Source organism: Phasianus colchicus, chromosome 9 (genome assembly GCF_987193195.1).
Source record: "Phasianus colchicus chromosome 9, bPhaCol1.hap1.1, whole genome shotgun sequence".
NCBI classification, from domain to species: domain Eukaryota; kingdom Metazoa; phylum Chordata; class Aves; order Galliformes; family Phasianidae; genus Phasianus; species Phasianus colchicus.
In genome coordinates, this window is record NC_143444.1 from 12,345,240 (window position 1) to 12,365,359 (window position 20,120).

The following is a 20,120-nucleotide window of genomic DNA, read 5'->3' on the forward strand; positions in this document are numbered from 1 at the left end:
TCTAATCTTTTCAGAAGGGTAAAATCATTTGGTTATCCTATCGTTTTTAAACAGTGTGGAAAGTCAGAGTAATTGATTTATTTCTTGTCTAATTGTAACTTTAGTTCTTCGTTATTGTGTTTTTCTAAGATTTTTTTCCTGTATAAATGCTCTTTATTTGCTTAAGATTCTTGTTGGCCTGCCTTTAGGGAATGAAATATTATGGAGTCAGCATATCCATTGCAGATGGTCTGTAATTGGTTTCTAAATATCTGGGTCATTTCACTGCTTTTTATGATTTTTACTGCACTCTCCCAAGCTGAGTCACAGAGGCCAGAGCCTGAATACAGACAGCTTTGTTGTCTACTGTAGGGCTGAACCCAATCCTTTTCAAATAAGTAATAAGCTGCCAGGATGAGTAAGGGCAGCAGGACCAGCCCCTCTAAGTCTAGACTACTTAGCCATTGCTGCTTTATTGTGTATATGCAAAGCTGTCTAGTGACTGCTTTCAATCAGCTTTTGGTGTTTTTAAATTTCATATAAAGTAGTTTACCTACATACCTGTAATACGTCTGTTGCATTGCAGCCTCTTGTCTGTGGTTTCCTATGTGGTCCTACCCACCCACCCACTCACTCACCCACTCCAAGATACTGGTTTGAATTATATCACAAACCAATATAAAGTAAGAAGCTTAGTTTAAATACTTTGTCAATATCCCAGTGCCTCATCTTTAACACTTCTGAAATGCTACAGGCTCGATAATTTTGCAGTTTCTGAACAGTATTTTTTTAAAGGGAGTTTAGAGTTCTTTAAAAGATTTTAGAGCATTTCTACAACTGAGAAGGGGCCTTTTGTGACCATGTTTTTACAAGTTGCTGTGGTGTGGATACTTACTTAGATGTAAATTTTACAGAGTTAGACTGCCAAGTTTTTCTTTTGAACCTTGATGTGGAAACTTTGACTGGTGCTATAAACTCAATTTTTCCAGTGTTAAGAATAATTTACTTTCAAAATAAATGCCCAGTTAAAGGAGCTCTTTCTAAGTTTTCCAATGCATCTGAATAGAGGGCATTTTAAGTCCATGTATATATTGCCCAAAGAATTTTATTGTTACTCAGAAAAAACTTGTCTCGCAAACATGTATTTTAAATATTATACATTAAATTAAACTGGTCTACCAAATTTATAATCATTAGAGTTTTAGGATTTTTAACATAATGCTTTCAGATGTCAATCAACAACAATTTCTCTTTATATTCAGTCTGACTCATACTGTTCAGTAGGTGGCACTATAATGCTTTTTGTGTAGAAGTTTGTTACACTCTTAATGGTACCAGAAATAACAAAAAAAAATCAAACCACTGATCTGTTGCTGGAAAAAGCTTCAAGAAAAAAATTAAGTTGACTTACTGGTATGACAGTGCTGGCCCTAGAAATTACACTAGGTATCCTGACTTCATGCCAAGGGGTCAAGCACAAAGTGCATGCCATAGACACTTTGACTGAGTCAGTGTGAGATGCATCACAATACATGAACACCTTCTGTTAATTAAACTGATATTACTAATAGAAGAAATCCATCAATAGCAGACAGCTATTCACATAATGCATTCATTTGCTCACACAACTCACACTTCCATGCTTGCTCAGTTATTTTCATTGGGTTGGAACAATACTTTGGAAGCCAACAGTGTCCTCCCAGATGTAGGGATCATGATAGCCCACTAGTGGCTTTTTGGTGGGTGTCCAGAGAGTGTGTCAAGAAGCCTCCTTTCTCATTAAGTGTGTGTATAGGTATATGTAATGAGTTTGTGTAGTTGATCTGCACAGAGCAGCTACTGCTTTCTTAATGTGGTTAGGGTTACAACCTGTTGTTGGGTTTGCTCATCATCCTGTCCAGCTCCTCCTATTCTGAGTTCTCACAGATTCAGAGCCATGAGGGTTCTTGGGAGATTCAGGGCAGCATCTGGGTTCTTGGGAGACTTTCATGTGCTATTGCTTAGCACGTATGCTTCCTATATTTAGCTGCTGTTTTCTGGTTAAGAAATAATTCATCCAAACTTCCATGGGGAGTGCTTTTAGTCAGTTGAATGAAAGGTTTCTGAATGAAACAATTGTGAGATGTGGTTGCTGCCTCTCATCTTAGGAGGACATTACTCTGACCTGAGTGTGGGCCAGCCTGAACTGTTTAGAATCTGAATTAAGCATATGGGTACCTTATTTTGCACTTAGATACTAATAAGAGCTGACAAAACAAACATTTGCCTAGTAAGCCAAGTGGAGAACAAGGTCCCAGAGCTTCCTTTTTTTTTTTTTTTTTTTTCCCACTGGAAAGAATCTGCTGAATTGAGCAGAACAGACTATCTAAAGACTTGTTTTATAATTAAAATGTGTTGCATTTAAGCAGTTCTGAATACTTTCCTTAGTAAAGTAGTTGGTGACTTTGCTAACAACATGAGTAGAAGTTATAATGAGCACTGCCTCCTCTGTGATGTGAAAAATGATGGTTGTATATATTGCATAGGTTAATCCTAGAAATTAAGGGCTGGGCTTCATCCAGTAGTGCAGTGCAGATTTCCCTCTTATCTCAAGACAACAATGCAGATTAGGCTGCTACCCTGTGTAAGCCCATATAGACGTGCATCTGGGCTCTGTAAGGACCCAGAAGAGCAGCTTGCCGTGCTTGGTGAGGCACTTGGGAACAGATGGAGGGGGAAGCACAGGGACTACCTTCCTATCTGGCTGGTTTAAAGGAGTGGAGATGAGGAGTGAAAAGAAAGGTTCAAGCAGTGAGTAGTTAAAGGGGTTTTCCTTCCAGGAGGTGCCAAACACTCCTCAGTCATTATTTGAAGAGAAGCAGTGGGGTTTTATTTCACTGATGTTGGCTGATTGTCCTGCTTTTTTGTTCTGATCTGGAATAAGACATACTGGAATCTTCAACTTGAATTGGTGTGGCATTTGTTAACCCTTAGTGGGACGTATGGGGAAATGTGTAGCATGTGGGCTATATGCAGGGCTTTTTCCACAGAGTTTGAAACATTGCAGTTCTCTTTGGTCTTCATGAGTTTGTAATAACACTTTACAACATGCAAACTATGGGTTTGCATTTGAGGTAGCATGCTTCCCTGGCCTACAGAGCAGAGTTCTTAACATGCATTGTGATTTGAATTTTACAGTGATTTATTACGTTCATTTTGTGAAAATTCTGAATGCTTCTATGGCTGCTTTTCCAATCAAATTTATTGGGTTCTAATCTGATTATAAGCAATTTGTGGCTTGTATGTATGAATTTGTGGTTGTTCTCCAAATGTGCATATCTAAAACCTATGAATATTACAAGGGATGTAGCTTAATTTGAGTGGCAAGACTAGGTATACTATTTCTGTTTTCTATAATTTCCATGGTGTATGTTGAGAATAGAGATATGCAAGAGAAAGTTTATCTTTCAAATGTACATTTTCATAAAACAAGCTGGTTTATGTCTTCCTTTGATGCAGAAGCAAGTATTGACTTGAGACCTTATATTAAAAATAGGAGATCTTTTGAAAAAGATCTTCCAGTAGCAGAAGATACAGTAGCAAAAATGCAGCTACTAATATATCTTACTACATGCAACTAATGAACAGTCTGCAAATAAGGTGGAAATATAAAACTGAAAAAATTACATCAGATTGTTGTAGTGTATGTGAAGCTGCAAGTCCACCATCTGCTGAGCAGTATTTTCAGCCTGTGTTCAGGGCTTAGTTGTGGACTGTTTTTTTTAAACTACTGAAATAATGTTATGTTTCTCAATATTCTGTGTGTGTGCACATGTAATAAGTAATAGTTTTCTGACTTCAAATAACATGAGGGGAAATGCAGTTTCCATTGTGATATTTCATCACAAAACATTAATGTTGCCTGAAGCCTAATTGAACTGCACAGCCAACACTTTTTCTTTGGTAAGTACTGCTTTGGGTTATGGAAAAAACAAGCTTTATTTCAGCAGCCCAGGACTGCATAGAAAATATTTTCAGAAGAAATATCTGAGTCCTTCATGGAACAGCCACACTATTCAATGCAGCATCTCCACATAAAAATAGGAATTACTGTATTTAAATACAATACTACTTGAGATGGGAACACAGCGATGACAAGAATTTTATAATTTTATAATTTTATAATTACTTTGACAGTAAAAATTATTTTAAGTTAAAAATGAACAAGGTTGAGGGGAAGGAAGGCTGAAAGTATTAATAGATGGCATAGGAATTTTAATATCAAAGACAATATTTTGTCTGAAAAGTAGATATTTTTCTGTTTGTGTATTTTTTTCTAATTGTAACAGAATGCTAGTTAGTACTTAACTTGCACAGAAAAGGTTTTGCTATGCATCTTTCCTCATTGCTTTTCTGTGGTGCTGAACAATCCAATACAGTGTTTTTCCTGGTCTGTTCATAGCTTGTCTTTAATAACTGTGGCAACATCTGGCTGATCCCTTCACTGTCTACTAAACTACATGAACAGCTTTCATTCTAAGAGCATCCCTTCTCTGAACTGGAAGCTTATCTGCATTAGCAATGTCCAGGAAAAATAAATCTGAATCAAAATTGTCAAATAGATATTTTAAATTACGTTTTGAGACTTACTGATGCAGAATTGAGATCATCTCATTTATTATTAAACCTTTCTTTTTTAGATCTGAGTTTATTTGATAAATATATCCTTACGCCTAATGTGTGTAATTTTTTCTGTAGTAAATTGATACTGCATTTAGTGTTTTTGTCAGGTGTTTGCTTGCGGTCCAAAACTCAAGGTCTCTTTCTACTTAAAAAAAAAAAAAAAAAAAAAAGCTGCTAGCTGGGGGATTGACAACAGAAAGCTTACAGACCTTACAGTTGTATATGCCTGTGCCAACCAGAGATATTTTTCACTGAAAAAAAGTTAAAAGTCCTGTACTGCTGTTTTTACTTTCTTGGGGCTTCTTTCTACTTTTTTTCTTTTTTTAATGTTGCAAATGGCCAACCTATTTGACAGGCTTCCTTTTCCATGCATCCTGTGCCTCCCTACCCTGGCTGCAGGACATCAGGCCTGAGTATATGCTCATCATGAAACACTTTGATCCATACGGTTACGATCTGGTTGAGTGATGGGTGTTAGATAGATGGTACTACAGATCACTGTTACTCACTGCATTTTTTTAAGGAAGCGATAGCGATGTGAATGTAAACTGGAAACAGGGAACAGTGATATATCCCAAATGCTGTTTACTCCCTTTGCTTGCAGTTAAGGGTTATGTTTTAACATACATTTCTCGGACTCTTTTTCCTGTAGAGCAACTACCTGGTGTTCATGGCAGAACTGTTCTGGTGGTTTGAAGTGGTGAAGCCATCGTTTGTACAACCTCGTGTTGTTGTGCATCCCCAAGGTAATTACATGAAGGATTGGTTTTGATATGCATGCTTTTAATATGTATGAGTTCAGATAACTGTAGCGTTCCCAAACACTGTGAATATCTCAGTTAACAGGATTTGGTGTTGTACCATCCCCTTAAAGAAGCAAAGTACTCCTTCCTCATGCTAATCTTCATCTCATCTCATAAATCATAATTAGATTTTGTTGTTTACTACAAAAGCCTCATTTGAATTATACTGGTATAATCATTTGCAAATTTTTCTGACCTAAATAAGCCTAGAATCCATTATGTCCTTGCAGAGATTATATTCAGAATAAGGAGCCAAGATCAGAATTTAGCCTGAAAACTGGTATGGCTGAGGAAGAATTACTAAGAGAAAGAAACATAAATCTGGAGAGAACAAATAAATAGTTAACTTTAACCTTGCATTTTGCACCTGGATGCACAGCACAGTTTTTTGTTGGTGAACTTATAGATTTAAAAAAACAGTTCTCAAGTAGATCTTGAGATAGTAAACATAGAGGTCATGGCAATTTAAACATTCATATAATAGTAGTATGATAGTCTCTCCAAGAGCTGGGAAGTGAATTCTTTTGTGTGATTTGAACACCTTTTTTTGTATACTGATTTGTATAATTTATAGTACTTAAAAACATAAGTTTGTTAAATATTGCTAACTAATGTAAGTCGTGGCCAAACTACTGTTTCCTAAATGAAAAGTCAGTCTAATTTTTTGGGAAAAAAGTTTTCTGTAACAGAAAACCATCTATTTGAGAATATTTAAAAATATATTTAAAAAAATTCTATTTTTCATTTAAAAATAATAATAATGGTGTGACTCCTTTTAATTTTTTTTATTTCCTCCTTTGCCTTCCCTAGTCTGTTTTTCATTGTCTTAATGTGCCAATATGAAAACTGTAGAAAAGGTAGACCTGAAAGGAAGTGACTGCTTTTTTAGTCTATATAATTAAACCTCTGAACGTTTTTCAAATCTTTGGAAGTAATTACTTCAGATTACTTCAGAAATCTTTTCTGCTCTGGATGTTAATTGAGTACTAAACTATGGTAACTTGAGCTTTGTTCTTCTTGGCAGCTGAACCTGTGAAAGATGCAGCTTCTGCTCACAGTTTGAATGCTAACAGAAGAAATTATGTGGATGGCACATGTGGTTCTGACTTCGTAGCCAGGTAAAGCCAGAGTGTCAGTAGTACTCTTTCACAGTCTTTTAATCATTCTCCTGACAGGGTAAAGGAGGCCTTTCTGTGATCTGATCTGAACCGAGTGAATGGGAGGTAGTGTTGCATTATATTTATAACATGAGGGCAAAAGTTGATTGATTGCTTCTAAACTGACACAGAAAGGACAAAATTAGCATTTTAGTTGAATATTCAGCAAATTCTTCCTTGGCAATCCTTGTTGGTGGTTGTTTTTTATTTAGGAATTTATACTGCCTTTGAATTAGGGAATACAATTTCTTACAATCATAAAATGGCATGATTCTGAATTGTTCTACTGCATGTATATCATGTGTTTCCCGTGCAGACAGTGAAGTTATTTTAGTGCAAATGAAGCTTCTATGCCAGGAGAAAAATAAGCAGTAGTTTTCAGTATACTTTTTGGAACAGAGAGATTCCCGAGGCCAGTTGACACCAAGAAAAGCTACTGCAAACAGTCCAGTGAAGTACTTAGCCCTTTATTTTATCCTTTCTTTCTACAGAACATATCCCTGCTTTGACAAATTCTGTCAGTAACAAAGTATCTTTTTCATCTAGAAAAATATGTACATTTTGTGCAAAAGTGTACATTTTGTCTGTGCTAATGATTTTGACTTCTAATTTGAAGAGGATTTATTGAAAGCTTTAAGTTAAGCATCTAAATTCAATTCATAAACAAACTGGTACCATTCCAAATTTAACTATCAAGTCTGTAAGTTGCCACCATTGTGTTTTGTAACATGGCTTATTTTTCCCAGACATGTTCAGTAAAAATTGTGAAGTCTGTACGGCTGGCGGTGGATAGTATATTCTGCAGTCTCACTGCAACACTTGTTTAGTTTCTCTAAAAGTGATGGACATGGTTTGGTGCTGGAGTATTATGAGAGCAATCTGTAAGTAGTAAAGAGCTATATCTTTATTCGTAGACTGATGTACTTTATACAACTTGGTGGTACTTCACAGCATTGAGAGATGAGGAAGAGGCCTGAGGAGTTATTTCAAATACTAGAAATCTAATGTGTAGGCTGCAGCTTGCCATCAGCCAAGATTGCTCTGACTGCAGGATGTCTTGGCTTTCATTCTCATTCCAACTGGACATTCCTGCCTGCTTTTCTCTATGACGTAGTCACCTCAGTACACAATGACAGGAAGAAAAAAAAAGTAACCCAGTCAGAGAAAGTAAATGTTTTTCTGCTGGCTGAACTACAGCAATGATTCAGAGCAGACTCCAGTGCAGAGCCAGAGCAGCACAGAGGAGTGGGATTGTGGCAGCAAGCAGTTACAAGATCAGAGTTGCCATGGAACCACAGTCTTGGTGCCAAAATCAGTCTTTTCCTGAGAGAGAATGAAGCATGTAGATTTCGTTGTGGTAAAACAAATTATCAGATGCTGCTGGATTAAATGCATACTTGTATTAAGATAACTTAGGAATATTGATTTAAAAGCTTTCATGGAAATCTCAAATGCCATTTAAAACAGATATATTTAGCTTATGCATTGTTATTAACACCAAAAATCATGCATTAATGAGAAAGTCTTTTGAGTAGTTTTAATGTATACTTACAGAAGATGGTGTTGTATACTATAAATTAACAGTATTTTCCTTAAATTGACATGAACATCCTCCCCGCAAATATTCTTTCAAAACATTTCTAAAGCATACTGTACATAAATTGTAAAAGCACTAGGCAAAGATCTTGAAAGTTAATTACTGAGAAAAGAGAGTTTGGGAGTGTACTTTTAATCAGTGAACGAAATTCAGAACATGAAAGGTTTTTATCCATCGTGTTTTGAAGTCTGACTTCTTTACATGTTTTACATACAAAGGCATATATTTTTATGCATGTCTGTATTTGGTACTGAAGAGGCACCTGGTTCAAATCACTGCATTATGAAAGCCTATTCTGGATTAAAACTAGTCTATTACAAATCTTGTCTGTGAACCGAAAAAAAAAAATAATCTGTTTTAAGTAGAAATGGAGAGAAGCTTTGAACTACTGTTCTAGTGATTAGTATTATTACTATACTTAGTATGTCTGTCCACTCCTTGCACATACTGCAGTTGAAACACAAAAATGTCAGATTAAGCAACAGGAAAGAGAGTTGTGTGAAGACTGGTATTAGCTGCAATCACTCAGCTTGTTTATTTTGTTGCTAAAATCAAGCCTAAAAATGAGACCTTCCTAACAATGACTTGAAATATTGTCAGGAGACGTGTACACAAACAAAACCAGCACTGCTCTGTGACAATTTCGATGAGAGAAATACCTTTTTGATTTTGTGTCTATATTGAGTCTAGTTAAAGGTAATAATGTAGCATGCCGCTTCTAATTTGCTTCAAGAATTAGAAGTTTCTAGAATTATTATTCAAGAATAATGAAGCTTCTAATGCTTCAAGAGAAGAATCACTCCTTACTTTCTCCCTTGTCTGAAAAAATAAATCTTTTGTTGGCCCAGGATGAAAAGTCTTGCTGTACTTCTTTAATGTGGCTTTTGATGTATTACTTATAAGTTAATGTTTCTTGCTTTATAGATTGGAAAGTCCAAGTTACACACCATCTCACCAACTGCATACACCCCAGCAGCCTTATTCATCTGTCCCAGGTAACATTTTACAAATGGATTTAAGGGGTAATGAGACAAAATGTCATTCTGAGTTAATTGCGACCGTATTTACATTTCTTCAAACTTCATTCATGCCAGTTGTTGCTGAGAGAGTCTTAAATGAAAGGCTAGTGAATGAGTTCTGTAATTTGTAAAATATACAAATGGCTAAGTTCATGCTTGTACCACTTGCATTTTTTTATTTGAACTCATTTTTCATTATGTGAAATATGGCTTACAACAATTATTTTTAGTATATTTTAGTAGTACTTGTAGTACTACTAGTTTCACCAGGAACAAGTCCTGTCTGACCAACTTTCTACGGTTTTCTGTGATGGTGCAGCTGCCCAGAAAGGTGTGGTGGATGCCCCAAGCCTGGAGAATTCGAGGTCAGGCATGACCTTGACTGACTCTGAGCTAGACTGATAGAGCTGTAGGTGTCCCTATTCATTGCAGGGGAGTTGTAGTAGATGACCTTTAAATGTCCCTTCCAAATCAAATGCTTCTATGATTCTGTATTTTACTCCATAAGTTCTTTGATGTCTAAGCAGTATAGCGCATATATATATATATATATATATATATATATATGTATATATATATATGTATGTGTGTGTGTATAATATATATATATGTGTGTATATATATGGGATGAAATCAATGAACTCAATTGCTCAAGTTGTGTTCTGAAAACAAATATCTGCTGTTGCAGTGATCTAAGTAGTGAAGCAAATTAATTTGTTAAAGCAACAAAAAGTAACTGCTATGAAAAATCATATTAATGTTATCTTGAATTCCATTTCAATTTCACTTAGGAGTCATCAGAAGGTCCACATCAATGTCTTATGTAGATGGCTATGTAGGGACATGGCCAAAAGAAAAAAGGTAAGTAGTCTTACCATAAGAGTTGAATATAAAATGATTATGTATTGTAAATATAAATGTGATTTGGATTTTCAAAATCTAGTAATTAGTTTACAAAAGTAGAAAGCAAAGAGAAAACTATATCATGGATTAAGAACTCAGTAATAGGAAAGAACCCTAAGAAATAAATTATTTTTTATATGTTAAATATGTTTACATTTATGTAATACAATTTAGCCAAATGAGTTAAGAGTCACATTGCAAAGTAGTTCAGTATCAAAAAGTAGTATCAAAAATTGTATTAATTTCTGTATAGTAAGAACAATTAGGCTGGTGATGTCTCTGTTTTCAGTTAGACCAGTCATAATCTCTGAATGTATAGGATGTAAGCTAAAGATAAAATGGTAAGAGTTACAACGAAGGGTTATTCTGCAAATCTAAGTTGTCTTTTCACACCTTGATTCTGATCTAGACTGGCAATTTTTATATTCTTCAAGTGCCTCGAACTCATTCCAAGCTATAAAAAGCATTGGTTGGCTCTGAAGAAAGTGTTCTTATATTCTGTTCTGTTGTGCATTTTTAATGTATTCTATTTGCAAATGAACTGGTCAAAATACAATACACATAACAGTCCATTTAATACTACAGTCTTCAAATCACTTGTAGAACAAATATGAGTATTTGGTTATTAATCATGAATTGCTCAGTTATTTCCTTTATTCTTATCTCCATAAGGTCATCGTTACATGGAGTTTCATTTGACATTTCTTTTGACAAAGAAAAAAGCATTCCAGTATCTTCTCCAAACAGAGGTATTACTAGATCTGTGAGCAATGAAGGCCTTACATTAAACAACAACCGTGTGCCCAAACATATTAGAAAAAATCTGTCCTTCAGACCAGTAAATGGAGAAGAGGAAAATCAAGATATTGAAGAGGAAAAGGACACAGTAGGTCATACAGACACAAAGGTTCATCATTCTTTTACCACAAATCAAAGAAATGCCAATGAGAGCAGTCACTGCAGGTTTCCAAATGGGGCTTTGCAAAACAGAGCCATTCTGGATGATTTTGGCAATCAGATTGAGACACCAACAATTGAAGAGGCTTTGCAGATAATTCATGACACTGAAAAATCTCCCAGAGTTATCCAGACAGACCAAATTACAAATGGATTCTTTCTTCACAATCAGGAAATGAGCATCTTGAATTCAAATATTAAACCAAATCAGTCTACCCCTGATCTGATCACAGACACAAAAGGTGCTTTAAGTCCTGTGACTGACAATACAGAAGTTGATACTGGAATACACGTTCCTTCGGAAGACATTCCAGAGACTATGGATGAGGATTCTTCTTTAAGAGATTATACTGTAAGCATGGACTCTGACATGGAAGAACCATCTAAATTTCTTCAGGATTACGACCTAAGAGCTAGCAATCACAGAGATCAATTAAGTCCCTGTCCTAGCTCAGTAAGTACTAAATCACAGGCTGGCAGTAGTGCTTCTTCAAGTTCAGGGGTTAAAATGACTAGTTTTGCAGAGCAGAAATTCAGAAAGTTGAATCATACAGATAGTAGAAGCAGTGGCAGCAGTTCTCAGAAAACCACTCCAGAAGGTTCTGAGCTGAATATTCCTCATGTGGTTGCATGGACTCACATTCCTGAGGAGACATCTGTTCCCCAAGGAAGAGACACTACACAGTTACTGGCTTCAGAACTGGTACATCTTAGGATGAAGCTGGAGGAAAAGAGAAGAGCAATTGAAGCCCAGAAGAAGAAAGTTGAAGCTGCTTTCACTAAGCAGCGACAGAAAATGGGAAGAACAGCATTTCTTAATATTGTGAAAAAGAAAGGTGATGGAGTATCACCTCTCCGAGAAGAAGCAGCAGGAGCTGAAGATGAGAAGATATTCACTGACAGTAACAGACTGAAAGAAAGAGAAACTCAAAAAACAGATGAACAAACTAATAAAGCTTCAGAATCAATAAAAGAAAATCCTGAAAATTCTCACAACAAATGGTCAAAGTCTCCTGCTACTCCTATGGATGCTGAAAAGCAGTGGAATTTAGTTAGCCCCTCAGAAGAAAATTTTAATGAAGGAGATATCTTAGAATATACCAAATCTATTGAAAAACTAAATTCTTCCTTACACTTTTTACAACAAGAAATGCAACGTCTGTCCCTTCAACAGGAGATGTTGATGCAGATGAGAGAGCAGCAAGCTTGGGTTATTTCTCCTCCTCAGCCTTCTCCTCAGAAGCAACTTCGGGAGTTTAAGGCTTCATCAAGGCAAATGGGAGCTCCATCTCCTGTTGCACCTTTCTCACAGGAATCTCCCCGCTCTACACATCAATCTCCACAGTCATCCAACAAGAAGAATGCATCTTTTCACATAAAAATGCAAAGGACTCCTAGGCCAAATGAACTGAAAATAACACCTCTAAATCGTACCTTGACTGCCCCAAGGTCTGTGGATAGTCTTCCTCGCTTGAGAAGATTTTCTCCAAGTCAGGTTCCCATTCAGACTAGATCATTTGTTTGCTTTGGAGATGATGGTGAACATCAGGATGAACCTCAGTTGAAGGGAAGTCTTCTGAAGGAAGTCAAGCCTACAGAAGAGGTAGCAAAAGAAGAAGGACCAAAACTTCTGAAAAAGTGCGAACAGAAGTTGGAGGAAAAGGAGATAAAGCCCCTTGAATCTAATGTTTCTGAAGTGTTATCTCAGCCCATAATAGAAACTGTCTGCCTCACTCCAAATGAAGATCAGCTAAGCCAACCAATATTGCCAACAGCAGCTCCCAAAACAGCTAACTTAATTGAAGTTTCCCTATCAGATTTGAAGCCGCCAGAAAAAAAGGAAGTATCTGTTGAGAAATATGAAGGTGAGAGCGATAGAGAACAATTTGAGGATGACCAGAAAGTGTGTTGTGGATTCTTTTTTAAGGTAAGAGAACTACCTGATGTGTATGCTTGTTGCACAACTTCCTCTGAAAGGGGAGCGACTTGGTTCAGATACGGTGTTTCAGTGATGAATTTGTACTGTAGTCAAAGCAATTATAAACGTGCAAGCATATTTTCTGCATTTGATGACTAACTGACAGCATAAGAGTGGTCAGATTCTAGCACGTGGCAGTTTTTAGCATGACAGAGTACCCCTTTCCTAGTCATGAAGGGTGCTTGGGGGTTTTGGTGAGGAAGATGCGTGGTGAATGTAAATTTCTTTCTATCATAAGCTTTTGTGACCTTAATTAAATATGCCTCCTTATCACTTCAACTCTTACTTCCTGATTTCGTGCCCAAGTATAACTAAAAGCTTGTAAAGTACAGCCTGGATTTAATATCTCAGTTGCCCATTGAAGAGCATTTCTCCCACTGTTGCCTAGCTGTGGGAGTAGTCTTTTGAGACTGCCTTTTGAAATTAAAGGTTATATACATGCAGGCTTTCAGCTGTAATGTATGTAGTGAGAGGAACGTTTAGACACTGAAAGCTGGGAAGATTTAGAGTTTCCATCTTGGAATACCTCAAAATCTTGCAACAAGAGGTGAATAGACATGTGCCTTACTTGTCTGTGAACATTCCTCAGTGCTAAGAAAACACCTGGCTTGATCAGCAGAAGTCATTTTATATGTTGCCTTGTTATTGCTTTTTGTGATAAATTGCTTTCATCTCCATATAATGTTCCAAATCTGAATGCAGGAGTTCATGCAGTATGGTGTCTGACTCTAAACTAAAACATTTCACCTAGCAATTTTTTTTTCATCCCAGTGTTCAATTTTGTATTTCACTTAGGAAGTGAAAATTCTTTAGTATTCTTAAGAAAAATCTTACTGAAATGAATTTTTTTCTAATCACCTCCTAACTGCGTTAAGGTATTGCAACCTGGTCTAGAGTTAAGTGTCTAATGACTTGACAAAATCAGTTGATTCATGTAGACATCTTAATATTTGGGTTCTTTTTCCTTCAAATACTGTTGCTGCTAGGATGATCAAAAGGCAGAAAATGATATGGCAATGAAACGAGCAGCATTATTGGAGAAGCGTTTGAGAAGGGAAAGAGAGACTCAGCTTCGAAAGCAGCAGCTGGAAGCAGAGCTAGAACATAAGAAAGAAGAGACAAGGTAAAACTAACTACATATCCTGATCCAAATGACTGGTAACCGTGAGCATAGAAATGTCATGTTTAATAGTATAACTTCCATATCAAATAATTCATCTCAATATATCTAAGGTTATTTAATCCTGGAGTCAAATGTGCTTAGGAGCCTAGGTGAAGCCATGTGCCAGCTGGTCGTGTGAAATCAGCAAGTGGCCTCAGTCCATAACTTACAGTGAATATGAGCCCTGCTGACCTGAGTGATGCTCCTCAGATTGTTACCCTGCCCTGCACTTGACATTCTGAGGGAGAGCTTATCAATTCAGGCTTCAATCTGCACAAATGTACAATGGCAAGTTTCTCTGTTCCTCTTACTGATGTCAGAGAACTCTAAAGTTCTGAAAATCTAATGCTTGTGTTTTCCTCATTGGCAATGTGCTAACTATAACTGCTATCTTGGAAAGTTGCTACTGTTGAATTTATCTGATGATTTCTTAAGACGCAAAACAGAAGAAGAACGTCAGAAGAAGGAAGATGAACGAGCACGGCGAGAATTCATTAAGCAAGAATACATGAGAAGGAAACAACTAAAGCTTATGGAAGAAATGGATACTGTTATAAAACCACGTTCCTTGTCAATCAAACAAAAAAAGCCACGTCCAAAATCTATTCATAGGGATCACATTGAGTCACCTAAGACACCAGTCAAAGGTCCACCAGGTAACCCATGTTCATGTGGAAGAAGAGTCTGTTCATGCTAAAACACCAGCTTAGGTTTTGATACTAACAAGCACGTGCATTTAGAAGTGTCTTGTGCTAAACTGAAGCTGCACATGTCAAAACTGGAGAGCAAAATTGGTCAATAAAAACAAAAACATGAATGTCACTTACCTGCTATGCATGCATGCATATGTCAAGAAACAGAAAATTTGAACTGTATGAAAACCTGTAGAAACAGCAATGTATGCAACAAATTTTGTACACCCATATGTATTCTTACCAGTCACTAATCTCTTCTCACATGTGACAAACTAAGAATGAATAACACTTGGCAGAAAGGAGGTAGATAAATAAAATGATCACCATAAATCAAGAGTACTTAGGCTCTTGCTTAATACAGTCAGAATTACATTTTTACTTTAATGTTTTGTATTATTATTCTGTTTCACTCACTTAGCTACTGCATGTGTAGTTACGAGCATCATAGCAGCACCAATCATATGGAACAGTTCATTTAGATATCAAATGACTGCAGTAATGACTGAAAGAAATGTTGCCAGTTTCCAATTAGAAAAAAGTAACCAGACTGCTCTGTTATCCTTTTTGTTATAGCCTTGTAATGTTACTGGATTTTCTCTAGTGGCTTCCCTCTATTTTCCAATGAAATTTAAACTATTTCATTAACACCTTCCAAGAGTCCAGCATAGGCTTTAAATTAAATCTCTGAAGTTTTTGTTTTTTTTTAAATGAGGGCTTTTTAACCTTGGTTGCACTCTTTGATTTGCATAGTGCCCATGTTCATGCTTCACATTAATTTTTAGTTGCAGACTATCCCAGATGGCTGCAAATGGCTGGGTATCAGAAAGTGTTGAGAATACAGTGCACCAAGTATGCATGCAGGTATATCAAGTACTGGAGTAAGAGTTGCTTATATAAAAGCGCTTAGAAAGTTTTGGATGCTGGTGTTGGATCTAGTGAACAGACTCTCTACTTGCATAGAGCTTAAGCTTAAACTTTGTTTTTATCCAGGTTCACAGCTTTATCGTGTTTTTTCAGTATCTAGTCTTTCACTGGCATCGCTGAATACAGGGGACAATGAGAGTGTGCAGTCAGGCAAGAGAACACCAAGGTAAAGCTAAAATAACCTTTTTTTTTTTTTTAATCATCTATATCAAATAAACATAGATTTGAAAGAGGTGATCTGTATATTTCCTACTCAAGAACAGATGTATTTTTCTGATGCAAGACATAGATTGTTTACCCTCTCAGGCATCGGGAAATAAAACCGTGGTCATTTATTTCAGTAATTTTACCAAGAAAACAAATTGAGCAGCTGCAAATGAGGTGAAAATGTGGCCTCTTGAATTCACTGGTTTGTAGTTAAGTCTCATCTTGTCAATGTTTTACTAAACCAGTGTGCTACATGCAGCTACATAGCTTCTATTCTTTCTTAACATAGTAACTTACTTTCTGTGATTTCCTCTAAGTGGTACCACAGGAAAGAATTGTGTTCACTGGAATTTTAGGCTTTTTTGAACACAAGATTCTATTTTGCATTAAGAAGTACCTGAAAATGAAATCAGAGATGACTCATAGTGAATTTCAGAAACAAGCCATGCGTATTCTGTAAAAGTATTTTATAAAGAATATGAATCTATTCTCTTAATATTGTAGTTTTTAAAGTAGTTTTTAAAACTAATGTTTAGATCTGAGTCTGTGGAAGGTTTCTTATCTCCAAGTCGCTGTGGTAGTCGTAATGGTGAAAAAGATTGGGAAAATGCATCTACAACCTCTTCAGTTGCCTCTGCTACAGAATACACAGGTCAGTTACAACAATATTCAGAAAAGTACCTGTCTGTTAGTGGTTCTCTGCACGAAAATGCTTTGATTATCTATGTTTGGAATCTTAAAACTTTGTAAGGATGCTTCTACAGCAATGAAACTATCTAAAACATGGTTATAATACAAGATGAAAATTTTAAGTTCAAAATAAAGGTACTGACTCAGTAGCACTTGTAAACTGCAGTTAGGCTCAGAACAGCAGATGGACTGAAAAGTTATTCTGTGCATTTCAATCTGTCTAGCAAGGCAAGAAGAGTAGAAATCTAAGCTCGATTTAGAATAGTGTGGCAAAAAGCAAAAACAAAATGGCAACAGGAGTTTTCTTAGTAATGTGAATTTAAATATTCTGGGTCCTTGTTTCCAAACATATCCTTTGTGATTTATTAAAAACTTCACAGTCTGCCTTCTAATTCTTTTATTATAAATCAAAAAATAATGGTGTCTTCATCCATTTTCTGCAAACATATACCATATGATAGTGCAAAGACCACCATCATTATAAAGACTTTTTTTGCCCACCTAATAACACTTTGTATGGTAAATAGTAAAATAATACTAAGTTTTTATGTTAACTTCTAGGGACTTCATGTTTGATTGAAGAGTCAGTGTAGTTCTATTTGTGATGGCAAACATTTATTAGTAATGAAAGAATGGCATTTTATTTGTTTGTGAAATTTGTGAACTCTAGCCTAATTCTAATTTATTTCTGGATTTGTGTTTTTGTACATGTAAAAGGTTAATAGCAAAAGTTCTTCACAGTATTTAAGGTAACTCTTTGCTAGGTTATTGATCAATTTAGCTGACTTGCCATTCTTCCCGTATAGGACCAAAGCTTTTCAAAGAACCCAGTGCTAAATCCAATAAGTATATAATTCAGAATGCTCTGGCACATTGCTGCTTGGCTGGAAAAGTGAATGAAGGTCAAAAGAAAAAGATACTGGAGGTAAGGGTATTTTTCCTCTAAAGCATAAATGCCTATGTCAAACCATGACTAAGATACTAGGAAGACAGGTGAGTATAAATGCAAATATTGAAAGAAATCTTTTTTTGAGATGATGTCAGCTGTTATGAAAAGGTTTGAGTAATTTCTGTGGCTTGTTTCCTCTGTGAGCATAAAGGTTCTCTAGTACAATAAAAACAACAGCTTATCACATTGGATGCCCAACATGGGAAGCTGAATTAATTAAAAGGCATTAACTAATAGCTACTATCTGTTTAATGTGGGAACTTGAGTATGAAGATTGTTACCATTTCTTCACACACATTAATTTTATTCATAAGGATCCTCAAATTTAGTACCCTTACAACAAAAGCTACTTTTTGGAAATAGCAAATGGAAAGTCAGTACAGATTCCTTCAGTTCAAGTAGGAGAGCAAAATAACCCCTAGAAACCTTGGGAAAGAACAGCTGTAAAGTGGTGTCAAGGTTACCTCTAGAATGCAGCATGCATATGTCTTTGGGTAAGGATCAGGGGGAAGGCCTGTAGGGGCGACATCTTGGTTGGGGGTCTGTTATAGATCACCTAACCAGGATGAAGAGTTGGACAAAGCATTCTATGAGCAGCTCACGGAAGTCACGCAATCACCATCACTTGTTCTTGTGGGAGACTTCAACTTCCCTGATATATGTTGGAAATATAATACAGCACAGAGGAAGCAGTCCAGAAGGTTTCTAGAGTGTGTGGAAGATAGCTTCCTTATGCATGCAGATGGTAGGAGAGCCTACCGGGGTGGTGCCCTGCTAGACCTGGTCTTCACTAACAGAGAAGGACTGGTGGGAGAAGTGAAGGTTGGGGACCATCTTGGGCAGAGCGATCGTGGAATTGTAGAATTCTCTATTCTTGGAATTGTCAAAAGAGTGAACAGCAAAACTACTTTCTTGAACTTCCAGAGGCAGACTTTGATCTGTTCAGGGCGCTTGTAGCACGGGTCCCTTGGGAGTCGCTTCTTAAGGGTAAAGGGGTCCAGGAAGCCTGGACGCTCCTCAAGATGGAAATCTTAGAGGCACAAGAGCAGGCTGTCCCTGAGTGCCGTAAGGCGAGCCGCAGGGGTAGACGTCCGGTATGGATGAGCCGGGAACTACTGTTGAGACTCAGAGAGAAAAAGGGAGTCTATGTCCTCTGGAAGAAGGGATAGGCTACTTGGGGAAATTACAAGGGAGTAGCTAAGGTATGCAGGGAGGAAGTTAGGAAGGCAAAAGCCCAACTTGAACTCAGATTGGCCACTGCAGTAAAAGACAATAAAAAATCCTTTTATAAATATATCAACGGCAAAAGAAGAACCAAGGATAATTCTCATCCTATACGTGATGCAGCAGGGAATGTGGCCACTGAGGACAAAGAGAAGGCTGAGGTCCTCAATGCCTTCTGTACATCTGCCTTTAGTAGCCAGACCAGTTATCCTCCAGGCATTTTGTGCCCTGATCTGAAAGTCTGGGACACCACTCAGAATATACCCCCAGTGATTCAGGTGGAGACAGTCAGAGAGCTCCTCCTCCATCTGGACTGTCACAAGTCCATGGGACCGGACGGCCTACACCCTCGGGTGCTGAGGAGGCTGGCGGGAGTGATAGCCGAGCCGCTCTCGGCCATCTATCAGGTCTCCTGGTTAACTGGAGAGGTCCCAGAGGATTGGAGGCTTGCTGATTTGACTCCCATCTTCAAGAAGGGCTGCAAGGAGGATCTGGGGAACTGTAGGCCTGTTAGCCTGACCTCGATACTGAGGAAAGTAATGGAGCAAATCATCTTGGGTGAGATTGTACAGCATGTGCGTGGTGTCCAGGGGATCAGGCCCAGCCAGCACGGGTTCATTAAAGACAGGTCGTGCTTGACCAACCTCATCTCCTTCTATGACTTGGGTGACCAGACTGGTAGATGAAGGAAAGGCTGTTGATGTAGTCTACCCAGACTTCAGAAAACCTTTGACATGGTCTCTCACAGGCTTCTTCTGGGGAAACTGGTTGCCCGTGGCCTGGACAGGTACACACTCCTTTGGGTAAGAATCTGGCTAGAGGGCCATGCCCAACGGGTAGTGGTTAATGGAGTGAAGTCCAGCTGGCGACCTGTTTCAAGTGGTGTCCCCCAGGGGTCAGTACTGGGGCCCATCTTGTTTAATATCTTTATTGATGACCTAGACGAGGGGATAGAGTGTACCCTCAGTAAGTTTGCAGATGACACCAAGTTGGGAGGTGGTGTTGATCTGCCTGAGGGTAGGGAGGCCCTTCAGAGGGACTTAGATAAGCTGGATCGCTGGGCTGAGGTGAATGGGATGAGGTTCAACAAGGCCAAGTGCCGGGTCCTTCACTTTGGCCACAACAACCCCATGCAGCGCTATAGGCTTGGGGACGAGTGGATGATTGTGAAGAGGAAAGGGACCTGGGGGTGTTGGTTGATGCTCAGCTGAATA

General features: G+C 37.6%; 1 protein-coding gene across 5 annotated transcripts in view; it reads left to right on the forward strand.

The window, feature by feature from the left end:
• The window catches only part of CAMSAP2 (calmodulin regulated spectrin associated protein family member 2), a 75,855-nt gene that overhangs the window by 51,430 nt on the left and 4,305 nt on the right, over positions 1–20,120 (forward strand). For 3 of the 5 annotated variants that reach the window (XM_090146182.1, XM_090146183.1, XM_090146185.1), the window contains 10 exons: positions 5,294–5,387; positions 6,469–6,562; positions 9,123–9,193; positions 10,009–10,078; positions 10,793–13,004; positions 14,042–14,178; positions 14,653–14,873; positions 15,903–16,002; positions 16,580–16,695; positions 17,540–17,658. In XM_090146182.1, the coding sequence (XP_090002308.1) occupies positions 5,294–5,387; positions 6,469–6,562; positions 9,123–9,193; positions 10,009–10,078; positions 10,793–13,004; positions 14,042–14,178; positions 14,653–14,873; positions 15,903–16,002; positions 16,580–16,695; positions 17,540–17,658 (3,234 nt within the window). The remainder of the gene's footprint in view (positions 1–5,293; positions 5,388–6,468; positions 6,563–9,122; positions 9,194–10,008; positions 10,079–10,792; positions 13,005–14,041; positions 14,179–14,652; positions 14,874–15,902; positions 16,003–16,579; positions 16,696–17,539; positions 17,659–20,120) is intronic. The other 2 variants (XM_031595835.2, XM_031595834.2) reach the window with 1 other exon arrangement.